The 17,835-nt window shown below is 43.9% G+C and overlaps 1 protein-coding gene across 12 annotated transcripts in view; it reads right to left on the bottom strand.

The window, feature by feature from the left end:
• CADM1 (cell adhesion molecule 1) overlaps nt 1-17,835 on the bottom strand; it is a 158,881-nt gene that overhangs the window by 28,259 nt on the left and 112,787 nt on the right. For all 12 annotated transcript variants that reach the window (XM_031599868.2, XM_090123485.1, XM_090123486.1 and 9 more), the window contains 3 exons: nt 17,303-17,458; nt 6,138-6,237; nt 2,722-2,894 (listed from right to left, as the gene is read on the bottom strand). In XM_031599868.2, coding sequence (XP_031455728.1) covers nt 2,722-2,894; nt 6,138-6,237; nt 17,303-17,458 — 429 coding nt within the window. The remainder of the gene's footprint in view (nt 1-2,721; nt 2,895-6,137; nt 6,238-17,302; nt 17,459-17,835) is intronic.

Raw genomic sequence — 17,835 nt, 5'->3', positions numbered from 1 at the left:
TTTCATAAAAATGTCAGTATTTCTCTGACAATTTTATTTTAACACTCTTGTTTTGGCTCGTAGCGCACTGTTAATGAGAAACACAGATACGGAGATGCTTCTCTTTGTAACTAATAACCACTTCTCACAGACACTTGACCTGCTCAAAATCAAATGCTGCCGCTCTTCCCAGTATTTATATTACGTACGTGGGCACATCCTCATCAAAACTATTGGGCAGGAGGAGGAAGATATGAGAAGATGTGAAAGAAAAAAATATGTATCAATGCCCAGATGATCAAACTGAATGTGCTAAGTAGTTGGGAAGACTTTGAACTACGGATTCATTCTGCAATAATAGAGCATGAAACATTTCATAGGCTTTTGATTTTAGGTTTTCTCTATAGCACGTCAGCTTTCCATCACTAACACATCTGCTACTCTTTTATCTCCAAAAAAGCTCTCAGATTCCCTAATTAATACATCTGAACTTTAATTATGTGCTGCACCTTTATTGTATTCTGCACAACTTCCTGAAAGTTAAGAGACATTACCTTGGAGTTTGCTCCACTGTGGAGACAGCTAAAAGAAATTGGTCATATATGCTGAGAACCATTTTGTCCTGCTCCTACATTCCAAGTAACCCAGTCCCTATGCTTATGCTGGAGAACCTTCTCACTCTTCTGCCCAAGGCCCAAGATGCTGTCACGTCTCCATAGGATTGAGGGAAGAATGACCCTACTCTTCCAGCAAGCCAGCTCATCTCCCAAACTGCACTGGGGATGATGCTGTGCAGCAGGCTCTCCCTTAATAAATGCAAAAAAATGATCGTGTGCTAATTGTGCCAGAAGCTTCTAGAAAATGCAGCTGCCCATAGGGAGGAAAAGCGTGAAAGGAATTGTGTGTCAATGCAATTAGATGCCCTTACATCATGTGTGCAACAGAGGAAGGTGTGCAAAGCACGGATCAGCAGCAGCTCTTTTGCAAGCCCTGGCTGCTGGCAATCATTTGTACTTAATACCATTGAAATGTAGGTGTGTTCCTTTGGTGTGGAGACTAAATCAGCCCTACCTGTCCTGGAGTGCATCCCCCACAAAGGGGATGGGAGCTGGGGGCTGAGTCCCAGGGGGCAGGCAGTGAGCACATCTTCCTGCTGGCTTTCACACTACTCCTACAGAGGCATACAGACTCCATAGCCTATATATTATTCACTGTCTTCCAGGGAATGCAGCAAAGTGTGGAGAAGTGCATGCCTTCCATTGACACGTGGAGGGAGACCAGCAGCTCCTCTCCAGGCTCACCACAGCAATACTGGATCCATTCAGGTTTCATTAAGGTTCTATTCTAGAGGGCTTCAGATGATGATCACAGCCCAATCACTTCCATTACAACAGCAGCTCTGGATTTCTCCCATCTAAACTCAGGGCTGAAGGAGTTCTTTATGTTGTCCAGAGTGCTGAGTCCAGCAGGGCACAGCCAAACATGCAGCAACAGGATGTGGTGGGATGAGAAACCATTACTTGGCTGTGAGTTCCTGACAAACCATGAGAAGCCTTCCTACGTGCTACGGCATCTGATGGATGGCTGAACTCTGCAGTCCACAAGTTAATGCCCCCTGGGAATGGCATCATCTTTACTGTCATTGGGAACTTAACTCTCAGAGAGGGGAAGCACTGCACACTGGAGTCTTTCAGAGCTACAGACACCAGAAAACTACCTGCATGCTGGAGTATAGTTCAGTTTCAGTACAGAGCTATTAGGTTTGATATAGGCTTCATTCTCTGGGCAAGTTTGGACCTAAAACTCGTCCCATGCCAGTGGTGGCATTGGGTTCCCCACTAATTTCTGGCATCAGAGAGAATAGAAGAGAATTTGGGCTGCAGAGCTTCCAGAAGCTGTTGCACAGAGTGAACTTCAAACCGAAGCACGTTGCTGTCCCATCCGAATATCAGGCAATACCCACCACACTCAGCTCCACCATCCAGTAACCACTCTAACAGCTAAGGTTCACATATGCAGCCCAGGGGAATTCTTTGTAATTAAAGTAGGGGAGCACTCTTCAAGTGCCTTCTGAATCTCCATTATATGCAACACCTCGTGACAGGAGTACAACAAGGTTTAGAGCAATGGCAAAATAATGTAGAGGAACTGAGGAATTAAAGTAGGTACTTAATAGCACTTTAAAGAGAGGCTGAGACATGTTTTAGTGTCTGCTCAGCAGCCACGGATAGGCTTAGGACATCTCATTCCTCCCGTTTATTTACTGGTTTGCAATTACTGGGGGATGCTGGCTGACTCTTCAGTCATTTAACTCGCTAATAAAAGACTGGGGGAAAAAAACCAACCCTGAAAACACTGAAAAAAGTATTACAAAAAGGAAAAAACGAATCGTCAGAGAAGTCCTGCCAGGCTAGAGAACTTCCCAGTTCTCCCCATGCCTCTGTTCCAGCTTTGTTTCAGGCTTCATCTGACAGCACGTGAGCCTTGGTGAGCCCCCAACAACAGCTCCAGGGAAAGGAAGGAATGGCTCTGCACCTGATGCACAACACCGAGAGTCACAGAAGCAGAAAAAACGCTTTTCCAGCCCCTCGCCCACCCCGGTATCAGGTAGGTGTGTTGGGAGCTATCTGTAAATCCTTCCAGGAAGCAAAAAAAGTTAACTTCTTTCAAAGCTTTTCCGAGAGCAGCATGTTGCAATTACGTGTAAATGAGTCTAGAAGAACGGTGGTTGTTCTCACGTACCGTATACAAACAGCATGTAATCCGCATGTGATTTCCCCACCGCGTTTGAAGCCTCACAGCGGTATGTACCATTATCTGTTTTGTTTAGGTTACTAATGAGAAGGTTTGAACCAGACACTACAACGTGTTGAGGCATCTCATCATCTACTCTTAACCACCTCATGTCCGTAGGCCTACAGAGGAGGGAGAAAAAGAAATAAGCACATTACTATTTTCCTATGGTAAAGATGGCATCTTCAATAGTTCATCCACAGACAGAAAGCCCAAAACCAAGAAAAACTGTAAAGAAATAACACATGCTTTTTTGCACTACTCAAGCCCAGATGCTGTCGGGCTTCCTCAATTTAAATTTATATTAACCCCACAGGAAACTGTATCCAGACCTTAAATTTTCTGAAGACACTAATGCAAGCAGGAAGAAAGTTCATTAGTGGTTAATCATTCGCTTAATCAGTACATCTGAAATCTTTGAGGCCTATGGACTACATGTGCATCCATAGGGTGCTGAGTGCAGATCTGGACATGTGACAGAACAAGTACATTTGCATCAAGTTTGAACCATTTCACAAAGAGACGTGATAGACTTATTTACTTCATTTTTTGGCTCTGCTGCTCAGTGATAGCATTTTAGCTGCTAGCAAACAGGAGCACCTTTCTTCTCTCCCCAGTTCTGCTTCTCCCATTGGCAGCCTGCTTCCTGCATCCTTTTACTTAATGGAACCAAAATGAGCATCACGTTTGGATAATTTAGGGAATGAAATTAGCATGTTTTGTTAGAGCTGGTAAAGCCAGTAAGGAAAACAAATGCTGCAGGGCTTGGGGAGTTGTTATTATTATTATTATTACTACTATGAAAATCTTTGAACAGCAGTAAGGACAGATCAGCTACTCCTCTGAGACAGCCCATACCAGCAAGAAAAATATAGAGAAGCTTTCAGAATGACTAAACACTGAGCTCTGAATAAGGGGAGGTTTAAACAATAACACATTCTTCAGATTGCTCATTTCCAAAGGCAAAGTTTGCAGGTTGTATTTTGCTGGGAGCTAATGCTGTTGAAGGCACCAAAAGAGCTCGAGCTTATGGCAGACTGCTGTAGTGAAGTCAAAGCTCTTCAACTCTCAGCATCCCAGCCACTCGACTGGAATGGCTGCAAAATTCAGTAAAACCCTTCTGTTCTCAGTTGCCTCATACAAAATTGACATCTGATTTTGGACAAAGGCTTGGTGTGCTCCTCCTTGCTTTGCTCCATCCCTGGAGGTAATCAAGGGCACGGTGGATGGGGCTCTGGGCAGCCTGATTCAGTGGGTAGCAACCCTGCCCACGGCTGGGGGTTGGAACAAAGATGATTTTTAAGTTCCCCACCAACCTACGCCCTTCTATGGTTCCACAATTCCCACCCATGGCAGGATGGGCACTTACTGCAGAGCACACCACTAATATGCCCATAACCGTACAAAAGCAGCTCTCATGAGAGCTGTAGCTGCAGTTCTACCTCAGTGTTAGGGGAAAGGCTTCTGATGCTCCTAGCTACAGTTTTCCAAGAGCTATTAGCAATTTTGGAGCCCCAGGGCCTCACACGCTGTATGTGCTACACAGCAGCCTGTGTCTCTAAGAATTGAATATCCTAAAAGTGACAGTTTCACCATCTTCCTACTTTTGTCATTGAGTTTTCTTGTGTTTTTCCTTCTGACTGTCTAATCTTGGGCAATAACAAAAGAGAAATTTCTACTTTCTGGCTTTGTTTTTCCCTGAGCTTCCCCCCTAGTCTAATGTTCATGATGCAAAATATTGCACAGAAATGCTTTTGTTTAACTGAAGAAACATCTCTGTTCATCCTAAACTGCTGCAAAGAGCTAAACACAGTATTTTTTTACTGTATATTTTCCTATGCTTCGAGAGACACGGGTGAAATGACTACATAAGTAAATTTCTAGCACATTACTAGCATCACCATAACATTAAGTGGCATAGCGCCTGGGAGAGGTGTCTGTCTTAGTTAATGTGTGTATGCCTTATTCATAGCCTGGAAAAAAAAAAAAAAAAAAGTAAGGAAGCCTATTCATCAAATTCCCAAATGATAGCAAATGGGAGGAACTGCTGTTACCCATGAGAGGAGAAATGCAAAGGGGCTTTGACAGATTCTGAATGGGGAGTAGGGGATGTGCCAGCCTCTAATGTACAGGGAAGGAGGAATAAACAAAATCACCTAGGTGAGGTAGGAAACTACTGTGGAGGATGACAGTATCACAAGCCTTCTTGCTTCTGAGCTGCATAGACCCTTCCTGTCCCTGCCCACAGAAGCAGAACTGTCAAACTGGATGACTTCAAGTTAGACTACACCTGCAGTACTCTTCAGTTCTGGGCACGCTACCAAGGAGACGCTGACAGATTTCAGGGATGTTTGCAGAAATCTCATGGACATGATGAAAATAAAAAAGGATAGTAAATACTTGACAGCCATAAATCCAAGTGGAAGAGGAAGTATTAAAAACAACAACCAAAAAAAGTCAACGAAATTGAAAGTAGAACAACAATGGAAGTGTGGAAAAAAATGTACCCTCCCTCGTCAGGAATTTCCTGATGCATAAATCTCTTAAACAATATAAGAAAGCCTCAAGGGCATGGCAGAAGGAGAAAGGATAAAACTTGCATTTCATAGAAACAACACTGGTCACCAAAAATCGAGAATTATCATATAGTCAATACAAACAGAAAGACAGATTGCCTTACCTTACAGATCCATTCCACTTTTACAAGTGCTCAATTCTTTGGGCCATTCATACTTCTGCATACTTGCACCTTATTAGGATTCAACACACAGGCCACTGACCTTGCTTTTGCAGATTAATTGCAACCAATTGCCACCTATGCCATTCCCTGGGGAAGAGATGTATGGCTGCACAGAACCCGTGCTACTGCCTGTCCTTTCTGCACCAGAGGGCTTGCTCCTCTCCTGGGAGCTCTAACAGCAAGAATTCCTCAGTCTCATTTTTATACATATATACATAGGAATAAATGCAAATCAAAATAGATGTCTTAATTTAAATTAGTTCAGATCTGTGGGAGAAGTTGCCCAGAGAGGCGGTGGTGCCCCGTCCCTGCAGACAGCCAAGGTCAGGCTGGAGGGGCTGTGAGCACTGCTGGAGCTGTGGGTGTCCCTGTGCACTGCAGGGAGGCACCAGGCGGCCTTTGAGGCTCCCTTCCAACCCAAACCATTCTGGGAATCTGGGACTGGGCAGCACGAACTCTGGCGCAGAAAGGATCTCTCCACTCTTTCATTCTATCGCATCGTCTTCGCAGCAGAGAATGGCGTATTCGGTTTCTGCAATAGCAAAGGAGGCCAAAAACACCCAGCACGTTTCTGGGGCACAGCTCCATCATGGCCTGGTCCATCCTTGGGCAGTTCCCAACTTACTGTGGTTTTCCAAAAGCTGCGCACGTCAGTTCCAGCGGCTCCCCTTCTCTCGTGAGGCCTTGCACTGGGTAATTCTGAGAAACCCGCACTTGAGGCTTATCTGCATGACAAAAACATCATTTCATCAATTTCCTTGACAGACAGAATGCCATTTCTACGCACCCAACACCAAAAGACAGTCATCACCACCGCTCCTTTTGGCCCCCTCTCTGCCATTCGTCTATCAGAATGTGAACTTGCTATTTGCTTCAAGACGGAGTGATTAGCAATGGGAAACGTGAGCAGATAGGAGATCTGCACTGACTCGAGCACCACCGTTCCCCAGGAAAGGCATTTTGCTGCACCAGAGTTTATCTCTGAACTCACTCAAGCTAAAAGGAACTCATTTGCCTTCATGCTAAGGTGAAAGCGGTGATATCTGCAGTGCTCGGAATTGATATGTTTTATCGTGTATCATATATTACTGTATGACAACACCTTGTGTCCACGCATATTAATACGTCGGGGCTTTACAAGAGATGCTTGTTAGAAACACAAAAAGGCTTCCCAGCCACCGCTGCTTTTGTTTGAACAACCCAAGATTTTCGTTAGTCGAAATGAAGCTCTTCTAAATCCTAAAATAAACACAGAGAATTAAAGCATTCATAGTGAGGCAGCCAGCTCAAACACGCCGTAGCAAAACCCTGCAGGAAAAATAAAACCCACAAAAACAACCACACAACACACTGGAGCCCGTGATTAAAAAATTCATTGCCTCCTATAACTGAAAAGCAGATTAAGAACGCAATCTGAGCTGTAGCTAAACTGCTATCAATGTTATCAATGCTACAGATGCCATTAGGCCGTGTGTATCTTTCAGGAATTTACTCAACTGTAAGAAAATGAAGGAAGGCAAAAAAATAAATCAGTATGCATAAAGGCTGAAAGAATTCAAACATTTCTCTTTCCTTTGAGAGTTCACTCCTACCAAAAATATCAGCTTGCTGCATTTTATTAATTGCGTTTAACTCATTAACGTGCTTCCTATGGAATAATAGAGATTAGGAAAAAAAAAAAAAATGCATGTCAGGATTTGACCAATTTAAACTCTCCTAATTTTCAGTAATGGAATACACTACACCAGTAAATCCTCTCCTGAGACGACGTACCACAAACATTTTATGAACGAATCTCATTACAGATGCTTCCCGTGGCCATGAAACCAAGCAGTATCTGCACACGGGTTATGGTGTCACGGATGTGTGTTCCATGTGAGCTGCAAAGTCCCAAGTCCAGTGGACACACGAGACTGAAGGATGCTTTAAACACAAGCTGACCCCCAATGGGTGATGCTAAGGTAACTAAGGGCTAATGCCAGAACGAGCCTGGTTGGATGAGATGGTCTTAGAGGTCTTTCCCAACCATCATGATTGTATGAAAGAGGAGAAAAGCTTCTGAGCCCTGTTTACAGGGGAAAATGGAGGCCTTCTTGCATGGCCTCTTCTGCAGCTCCAATGAGACAAATTTCCCTATTTCTAATGAGATGCTCAACAGCTGTCAATTACTTATGGCAATCAAGAGGAATGCACTGAAGGCTTGTTGTACTGAGAACGATCCGCAAACTCAGTAGGCTCTCCCAAAACTACAAGAGCCGAGCCCTTCCATCCCAGCTTCTAGCCCCACAGTCTCCATTACTCAAATGAAAGAAGCAAAGTGAACCTACACCACTTGGATTTGCATACTGGAAAAAAACATGGGGAAGAGAGATCTAGACTGGAGATGAGGAAGAAGGTTTGGCACTGAGGGCGGTGAGGCACTGGCACAGGTTGCCCAGAGAGGCGGTGGTGCCCCGTCCCTGCAGACAGCCAAGGTCAGGCTGGAGGGGCTGTGAGCACTGCTGGAGCTGTGGGTGTCCCTGTGCACTGCAGGGAGGCACCAGGCAGCCTTTGAGGCTCCCTTCCAACCCAAATCATCCTATGATCCTATGTCACGCACAGTATAAATCTGGACTTCATTAACGCACAGTTGTACTTGTGAAGACGACAACATTCCCAATAGAGTTATCACAGTGAATGTCTCTTCTAAGCAGGACTCATCAACAAGCAAGTAATTACAGAAGGCACTTATGGAAATGGGAAGTGCTTCAAAATGCTGAAAGATGGCCGGTCACTCTGGAGAACTGACATTTTAATTAGGCATGTAGTATACAGGGAAAATTCCACCTGCTTTGACCAAGAATTTGGGGCAGACTGTGTGTCTTTTTAAGGACATAAATAATCTTTAATTTTGCTGCTCAGTTGAAGTCAGTACCTTTTTTCCCTTTTTTCTTCAGATAATGGATTCTTAAGTAAAGCTGTGCAAAATGCCAGATCCTGAGCTCAGATCCTGCCTGGAATTGTGGCATTTAGCAACCAACACCAGCAGGATGCTCTTCAAGGCCTGTACCAATGGTTTGCCACCTATTAACCACTTCATTAAAAAGGCCACGTTCCAGAAGAGACATCTGTGGCAGTACGTGGGGCAATGACCATCTCAGATGGCAGTCCAGGGCATAAGCAACAGCAGAACTTTTACTACCAAATGCATTCCAACTGCCTGAAATCCTCAACCTGGAACTTCATCATATCACGTTGCCTGATTACTACATAAAAGTAAATGCTTGCATCTATGCTTCTGAGCCACAATACACTCCACTGGCAGCCAATTAGATGAAACAACCTCAAGCTATTTCCTAGTATGCCTATTTCTAGTGGCTTAAAAAAAAAAAAAAGAAACCCTAGTAATTTAATAAGGCACCTTTATTAAGCTAAATTCATTCAAAACCTACGAGTGATATACAAGGTTAAATACCAGTAGTCTAAAGGTTACACTGTAGCAGCAACCAATTTGAAAAACTTATTACAAAACCATTCTGCATTTGATGAGATTTCTTTTACAACACATGCATTGTGTGCCTCAAAGACAACTGAAAAGCAGCCTTCAGAGAGGCAACAGCAAGCCTTGCTCCTTGCCTGGCCTGTCAATTATGGCATGCACGAGGCCAAACCTCTCAGCCTCCCGCACTCCTGAAAGCAACCAGGAAAGGAAAAATAATACAATCATAGAATCATTAAGGATGGAAAAGACCTCTAAGATCATCAAGTCTACCCATCCGCCAATACAGCCCATTAAATCATGTCCCTGCGTACTACATCTGTCCTTTCCTTGAACACCTCCAGAGATGGTGACTCCAGCACCTCCATGGGCAGCCTGTGCCAATGCTCAACTGCTCTTTGAGAGAGGAAATTCTTCCTAATATACAACCTGGACTCAGCACACTTCCCCCATAGCTATTGTGCTGTCAGTCCCTCATGGTAGAGTTGGACTGAGGCTCTTCCTGTGTGCATCCATGGCTGTCAAGTTCCTCCACAACTGATCCAATCTTCCAGCAGGATTTCTATAAAGTCTACACACCAAGATGTGCAAGATTCCAGGACTGGACACACTAACACAGCAGAGAAAAACCATCACCTCAGCTCCAGCTCCTTGCCTCACGCACACTGGTTTCTCTACTGAAAGCTTCTGCTGCAGCATTCCAACCATTCCATTTCCCAAGATGTAGTTCCACCTCTGTGAAGAAGGGTGAAGAAGGCTGCACCCACTGTCCAGAGTTTTAAAATGCTGTGGTTCAGAAATTACCCAAACACTCAAGTCATTCTGTATATGCCTTGACTCTTATTAACTGTTAGGCAGTTTTGTGCCATCAGCAAAGATTATTAACAGTGATTTTTTTGATTATTATTTTTTTTTAAAGAACTTCTAAATGAGTCATGGGAGCACTGAAGAGCATCAGGCTAAGCACCCAGGCCAGTGCATTTACTCTAAAAATACCATCACTTGCTGATTACTCCCTAATGACTATTCTTTGAGATCTGCCAGTTAGTGATTTCTTAATCCATTTAAATGTGCGCTCCATCGATTATGCTTAGATCTCATTAATCAGTCAGGATATCATGTTATACAGAGTTCAGTGTCTTACAAAAACCTAAGCCCGTTATTTCTATCCATTTACTTTCATCAGGCAGACCCATGATCTCAAAGACAGGCGAGCTCGTCGTCTCAGGCAGTGACACCAGACTGATTGGGACAGCCTGATCTCAGCACAGCCCAATGCCAGCTCTGCTGCGTGGGTCTGGGACATCAGGGCTGGCCTTTGTGCCATCCCCTCAGGGCTCCTCTGGTCAACAGGTACCTCCATTTCAAGAAACGTGGAGATACAGCACTAAGGAACACGGTTAGTGGGCAACATTGGTGGTAGGTGGAAGGTTAGCTGATCGTAGAGGTCTTTTCCAACCTCAGTGATTCTTTGATTCTATTACAGCTTTCAGCGTAACCAACTGGAGGAAGGCAGCCAAGTTTTGCTGAGAACATTTATCTCGTTTGTAAGAGGACTAAACCCAACGGCAGCACGACAGGAGGCAGCACATCTCTCTGCAGGCAGTAAGTGCTGCATGGTAACAGCATGGGTTTCTCCAACTGCCAAGCCCGTGGTTGAATTCCCACACACTGCAGCCCACAAGGATGCTAATGCATATTAGATGCGACTCCTACATGGAAATATGACCTGAAATAAAAGGATGGTTTACTTGGGAAATGCAAGGAGGCAGGTGAATGATGGTTATGCTCTCGCCCTCATGTCTCCCCCATGAAACACATTCAGAATACTCTTAACGAGGAAAACGTGTGCAGTAAATTTAAGTGTGTGGCTGCACCCACTAATTCCACTGCTACAAGCTGCAAAACATAAACGACATCACACTTGAGGTGGATGTTCTTTGGGGCCGTGCCAGTCATCTCCGAGTTGAATCATCACACTCCAGCAGCTCCTGGTCCTCCAGCAATCTCAGAGTGATACGGCTCCTACGACGCAGCAATCTGTCCACTCGAAGCACAAAAAAGTGCACTGAAACAGTCATTAATATCACAGTTAAAACATTCCAGAAAGCACTTCTTCAGCAGGAGACACGTTTTCTCTGAACTCAGCCGACTCCTAACGCTCACCAACCACCAAGAGTGACAAAGCAGCCAACCCTCCCTGGCCCACACCATCACCAAATTGCAGCTGAACACGTACATCATTAAGTAATGATACGTGGTCAGCTCCTCCGTGGCAGACAAGGACGGGTTTCGTACCACCAGACTGTTTGCCAACTGAGAAAATTACAAAATGGATTCTTTCAATGATTCAGCTGAAAATTCTCTTGCCTGCACTGTAAAATTAGGCAGCGAATCCAAGTTTTAAAATCCATTTGGTGATTACTGAATTAATTCTCCAAGTGCGCCTCTTTGCAGAAATGATGACAGATGGTGTTCTCAGGAGATGGATCCTGCAGGTCAAGCAGAGTTTTTGCCCACTTTAGGTAATTCTGGCTTCAAAATCACCCAGAATACACTTTAGTACCCATCTGAAGAAAGATGGTTATTTTTCAGAGATCCTCAACTCTGCTTTGTTCTGTGTCCCAAACCAACAAGCTGCATTGTCTATAGAAATAGCAGCAATAAACCATTCTCAAAATCTGTCTCCTGGCAGTTTCTGTATCTCACAGCGCTCACACGCTAGGGAAAGTTCAGCAGGAATACATCTTTCAATATTAAAACAAGTCAGAGATGCTGACATCCACACACAGGTAGAGATGAACTGTCGCCTTAATCCCAACATCAAGCAGATTTGCTTATCAGGAACGAAGTGAGAGAGAGCACAGACCTGGCAAAAAGGGCTTTCACCTCGCTTTGGTCGGGGCAGAGTCACCTCTAACATCAATGGCCAGGACTTGGCTCTCAGGGATTGCACCCCAACAGGACTCCATGCTCAGGCATCCCCAGGGGAACAGGAGGGTGTGTTGTACCTAACGCATCCCTGTTCTCAGTATTTAGCTGCATGCTCCATCTGAATACTTCCAAAGCACAACGTCCAGGCTGTGCTGCGTGCTTTTCATTCCCAACAACACTCCTCTGAGAAAACCTTATTAATGAGCTTGCAAACGAGCACCCAACTGGGAAATGTCACAAACAAGAGTGGCTAATGCCCCAGAAAATCAAATAACTGAACACTTGGCTGATTGTGGTGCTTTTCATATTTATAAAAACGAGAGGGAAAAAAAAAAAAAAAGAAAGCTTTAAATCAAAGTTTCTGAAGAGGTCAACACCTCACTGAACAAAACAACTCATTTATTCATTTTAAGAAACCTCCAGATGATAAATTACATTGATGTTAATCACTTCACTGCATACTATGCAATTAATATTTGTACTCGATAGAAATATAAGGATTACTGAAGATGTGACAGCATACATATATGGTTGATTTTTAACATAATTGGGTGCAAAGCACTCTCCCATCGTAACAGCAGAGGCCGTAACAGATTCCTTTGGTGCATATTTTAGATGTACACTTCTAGCTACTAAAAAAAGAAGTGGAATATGCAATTCATTACAGCTTGAGGAAGAGAGAAGAGAAGAGAAGAGAAGAGAAGAGAAGAGAAGAGAAGAGAAGAGAAGAGAAGAGAAGAGAAGAGAAGAGAAGAGAAGAGAAGAGAAGAGAAGAGAAGAGAAGAGAAGAGAAGAGAAGAGGAGTCAAATCAGGACTTTCACACTTTCACTTCCAGTATCACATAATGACATAAAGAAAAGTACCACAAAAGCTGAGCCTAAATGTTTCAGAGTATCTGGTTCCATTTAATTCCTTAATGATATTTTAATGCATTTTGGTGCTTCATTTCCTTTCTAAAATTACGCTCAACACCCTGGTCTTCCACCCCTCATTGAATGATCTGAATCACAAAAGGAAAGCAACTTGAGCCCAACTCAACATCTATTCCAAGCCAACACCATACAACATATTGCAGCCATCCACTGCACAGGGCTGTGTGCTCACTGGCTATTAATCAAGCATGAAAGTGTTGTTGTTACTGTGAGTACACGGCGCTATCTGTCAAACTCTGTTTGCTTTTAAAAAGCATTACCAGGAGATTTTCATAAATATTACAGAATGCTTGTTTGCAGAGATTTCTTTTTAATAACACACTCTGCGTTCATAGGGAAGCATTTATCTCAAAGCTTCACAAAGGGCCAGGCTGTGCCACATTACATATGCAATAAATAGCTTACTCCCTGAGTAGGACAAGTTAATACTCAGCATGAATACATCTTAGTCATCACTCTGCTGACTACAGCAAAACAACCCCTCCCCACACCCCACTGCATGCACTGCCCAGATTCGGGTGAAGCTGCTATTCATTTTTTTCCACTTTAGCTTATGGTACAGTAATGAATTACCAGAATGTACTACGGACCCTTATCAGATCATGCAACAGTTCAATTATTTTGCCAGAGGAGGAGCAAAACAGCCATTCCTATCTCTCAGGTTACAAAGAAAACAACTGTGCCCATCCTTAAAGATTCCACATGCTCAGCACTGGAGGAGACACTTAGAAATAACCAAGCAGAGAAGAGGACAAGAAGACAAATCACACCGTGGATAGAGAACAACTGCCTTGTTAAATGATGGCTACGATGACATCAGGTTTAGTGCTGCACATGCACAGGGTGCTCCAAGGTTCAGCATTATCACACACCCCACACATTAACTCTACAGAGTCTGAAATCACCGTGCCTGTCTCCCTTCACGAGCACTATCTGCTTCTCTGTGATTCAGGACAACTGGAGCAACTGCAGCCTGGGGTGCCAAGGCCAAGGGCCAGCCTGAAATACGTTCCTGAAGTTACCCAGAAAGCCTGAAGTTGGCAATTTCCTATGAACTACAATGCAGGCGAAAATGTTGAAATGAATTGCTTTTAGAGCACAGTGAAGGAGGTCACTTCGCAGACTTCCATTTTTGCACCTGTTTTTTTTTTTTTTTTTTCCCTTTTCTTCACCAAGAGCAGCATTTCAATTAAACAGATGCTTATTTCAGGCAACGCCTCCAAATGCACCAAAACAAGAACGAAAATCCCCGATTTTCAGTGACATCTCAAGGTCCCTGAACCATATTTGGCGTGCTTCTCCTTAAGAAAACCACTTGAGAAAGAGAAAATGTAATGTTTTGGAGGTAGAATAAAAACACTGGAGGGAGAAAGGACAGCAACCTTCCCACTGGGCTGCAAAGGAACTGGACCCACACCCTGCTCCCATCTCTGCTCTGCTTCCTCCATCTGGGAGCATCACAAAGGCTCTGCTTCCACAAGGAGCACATGAGGAACAGCAGAAATAACCTTCTCTTGCAAAATGGCTGAGCTGTGTGGGAGTGTGACCTCTGAAAATACCTTTCTTTTCATTTCAACATTATACAACCAGCACTGAGTTCACTGCCTGTTCCCTTTTGCAAAATGCGCTTTGAGGAGTTTCCATGAGGACAAACACCCCCCCACCACCACAAAACATGTTATTTTTTGTTGTTTTCGGTGGTTTGGTTTTGTTTTTAAACTTTTGAATCATCTCTTCCAAGAAAAATCTCTCCATGCTTTGAAATTGAGTCAGACAACAGTACCTCGTTATCCAAGAAGGCTCCATCCATCATCCTCCTATCCTTCCCCAACATGTTCAGGTTGGATACATTAAGTGCAGAGAAATACAACATCTGCTGAGAAAATACTTTACTACGTCCTGCTGATGTGCCAAAAAGGTGGATCCGTTGTACAGATAGGCAAGACTTAAAGGGAGAGAATGGAACAGCAGAACTCAACCAACACCACGCAGCTGACTGATCTGGGGTTATGCCTCCGTGGCTGCAAGAGAAGCAGCAAAAACTAAACGCATTGGCCCGATGGGTGACTGCTAATCACTGCTTCTTTGGAGATATGGCATTTCGTGTGCCTGAAAAGTAAAAACGGTCAGTAGAAGTGCATCAACAGCCATCAGAAGGGATCCGGTGCTCTGATTGCAAGTCCCATATCTAAAAAGCAATTGAGAAAGTATCAATTAGGCCTGATTGTCAAAGTTCCCCAAGAGGCTGAGCTCGTGCCAACAGAAGCACTGATTGAGATCCTGGTCGGCGAAGGCAAGATTTTCCTCCTGCTCACAGTCTCCCTCAGAACTGAGCTGCAGTCATCAGATTGAAGCAAGAAAAGCTCTGGGGTAAAGGTTTGCTCTCTGAGCACCTTTTCTACCCTAGGTTCAGGTCCAGCAGGAAGAACCAACTGCTCGTGCCTGGGTGTCCTCCAGCACATGAAGTCCCAAAGCCACTAATTGCTGGGAGCTGCAAGGTTATGACGTTGTGTGTTTTTTTCTTCTGGTTCTCTTCTCTCAAGCCATCTGCTCCTGCCCACTAAAAAGCTAACTGGACTAACACGGGTCAATTCCCCGTAAATATACACACAGCTTCTGTTAACAAGCTCCGAGTTTAATTCCGACCAGAGCACTCAAAAGACCTTTTCATACCCACCCCCTCACCCTCACAAGGAGGTGCTGTGTTAGTTCTGCTCCAACAAGAACATGCTCAGCTCCAGGAACAGCCATAGGGAACACTAAAATCAGTGATAAGGGTAAAACTTTTGCAGCAGAAGCCTCCAACACATTATCAGAAGATCACAAGCATCCCAAAGGACAACCAAGTAACTGTATTTTACGTGTGCTTTGCCTTCACTGTATGTGCAACCCTGTAAAGACTGCAAATGAAAGCACTCCAAATGGGATTCATTTGATAGAGAGGAAAAACAGAACAGATTTTGCTACTTTTTTTTTTTTTTCCTCCCCACAAACATTGGTCCTCTCCCCTCCATCAAAGCATCAGGGATTTCAGTGGAATTTCTAGAAGGAAGCCTAAAGGAAATCTGATGCCCTTTCAAACAAATGGGAAGAAAGTTTGGAAGATTTCAATATCAACATAATAGGGGAGATAGGATTTTTTTTTTTTCCCTGTTAAGTATTTGATCAAGCCTCACAAAGGTGCTAATGTATTATTAAAGCTAATGGAGCTCTACAAGAAATGTTAATGGACATTAAGTTTGCATAAATGAATTACACATTAGCGCAGTCACAAGAAATCTACTATCTGCCAATTTAGGAAGTATCTGATCGTTTCTGTTTTCCTCATTACAGGAACATAACTTCACGCTAGTTTCAGAGATATGAGAATTGTAACCAAGACGTTCATAATGAAACTACATAACGAAGCAAATGAAATAAAATTAATACAACCTCCTCTTTCCCTTTCAGCGTAATGTCGCAGTTGATGTCAACCTGCAAAAATAAGCACTGGGAATCATCTGCGTAGCCCTAATTTTCTGAGGCACCAAAGCTATGCAGTGAGGACAGTCTCCCTTTGGTTTTGGAGCTCTTTCTGAGCAGCAGCATATGCACAGAGCAGCTGGAAGTCGGGCACGCCTGCATTTGGGACCACAGGTATAACCAGATAACTGCTCGGAGACCTTGTTAACGTCACATGCAGTAGAACAGCTCCTAAACAAAGTGCAATGCATTATTAACACCCAACACGATGGGGACCTAAGAGTGAAAGCGGCTAGGCCTTCGTCAGGGATGCTACTAGAGATTCCATGCACTTCATCCTGCCCTACTTTAGAGAAACAGCTGCAGCTGTACATTCACAATGCACAAAACCAATGCTTCTTTCGCACAGTGGCAATTTTTTTTTTGCAGTAAACTCACAATGGTGGCCAGTTGCTTTTATGTGGCATCAGAGAAAAGCATTTCAAAGAGATTTTTGCTAAAAAAAACCCTCCAACCCCCTGAGATTTCGTCTGTTCTGATGATCATAATGCTCAGCCAGGAACTTTTTATGGTGCAAATTTGAAGTAAATGAAAGGGCTGGGGAAAGTCAAAACTTAACCAATTAAATTGTAAACAACATTTCAGTTTCAGTTTTTGAAAACAGCACATAAGTTCCATCGACACCCTGCATGGCTTCACCTAAACATACAACAAACAGTTCCTGAACTCTTCAGTGAGTAATTTTATATTTTTCTCAACCAGAGGGTGGTGAGGCATTGGAACAGGCTGCCCAAGGAGGCTGTGGATGCCCCATCCCTGCAGGCATTCAAGGCCAGGCTGGATGTGGCTCTGGGCAGCCTGGGCTGCTGGTTGGCGACCTGCACACAGCAGGGGTTTGGAACTGGATGAGCATTGTGGTCCTTTGCAACCCAGGCCACTCTATGATTCTGTATGTTAAAACCATCAGAAGTTCTGCTACTCACACATGACTTCTAGGTAGCGTTGTGTCTGCAAGTCTTTGACAGCAGGGTGATCCACCAGGCAGATGACAGGGACCCCATCGTCCTCCCGTCCCACTTTCAGCAAAAGCTGGCTGGTCACCGTGTACATATCAGACCACTGCTCCACTTCTGACTTGCCTGGGAAGGAAATGGAAAAGAAGAGCAGAAAGCGATCACAGATATATCTATGGGTACATCCACCTCTCTGTTTCCATGCCCAGGTGACATGCTGCCTTCATACACTTGTTTCCTTTCTTTAGACACAAGGCTTTATGGCAGGGAGGTACGTGGGGATGGAGCAACACACCTCCCCGTGAAGTTGTTTCTGATTAAAATCTACCATACACTATCACAATGATTAACAATCCCTTTACACCATCCCCAAATCCCCGAACTCTTCAATCAATGGAGTTACAAATCCCCTCCCACTTTGGAATCAACAATTAGCTAGGAAAGTGATTAAACAGATTAACTTAATTAAAAGTCGTATTGATAGGCTGAAATATGTCAGCAGT

This window comes from Phasianus colchicus, chromosome 23 (genome assembly GCF_987193195.1).
Source record: "Phasianus colchicus chromosome 23, bPhaCol1.hap1.1, whole genome shotgun sequence".
Classification (NCBI taxonomy): domain Eukaryota; kingdom Metazoa; phylum Chordata; class Aves; order Galliformes; family Phasianidae; genus Phasianus; species Phasianus colchicus.
The sequence above is the reverse complement of the archived record's forward strand: the minus strand, read 5'-3'. Positions and strand labels throughout refer to the sequence as shown.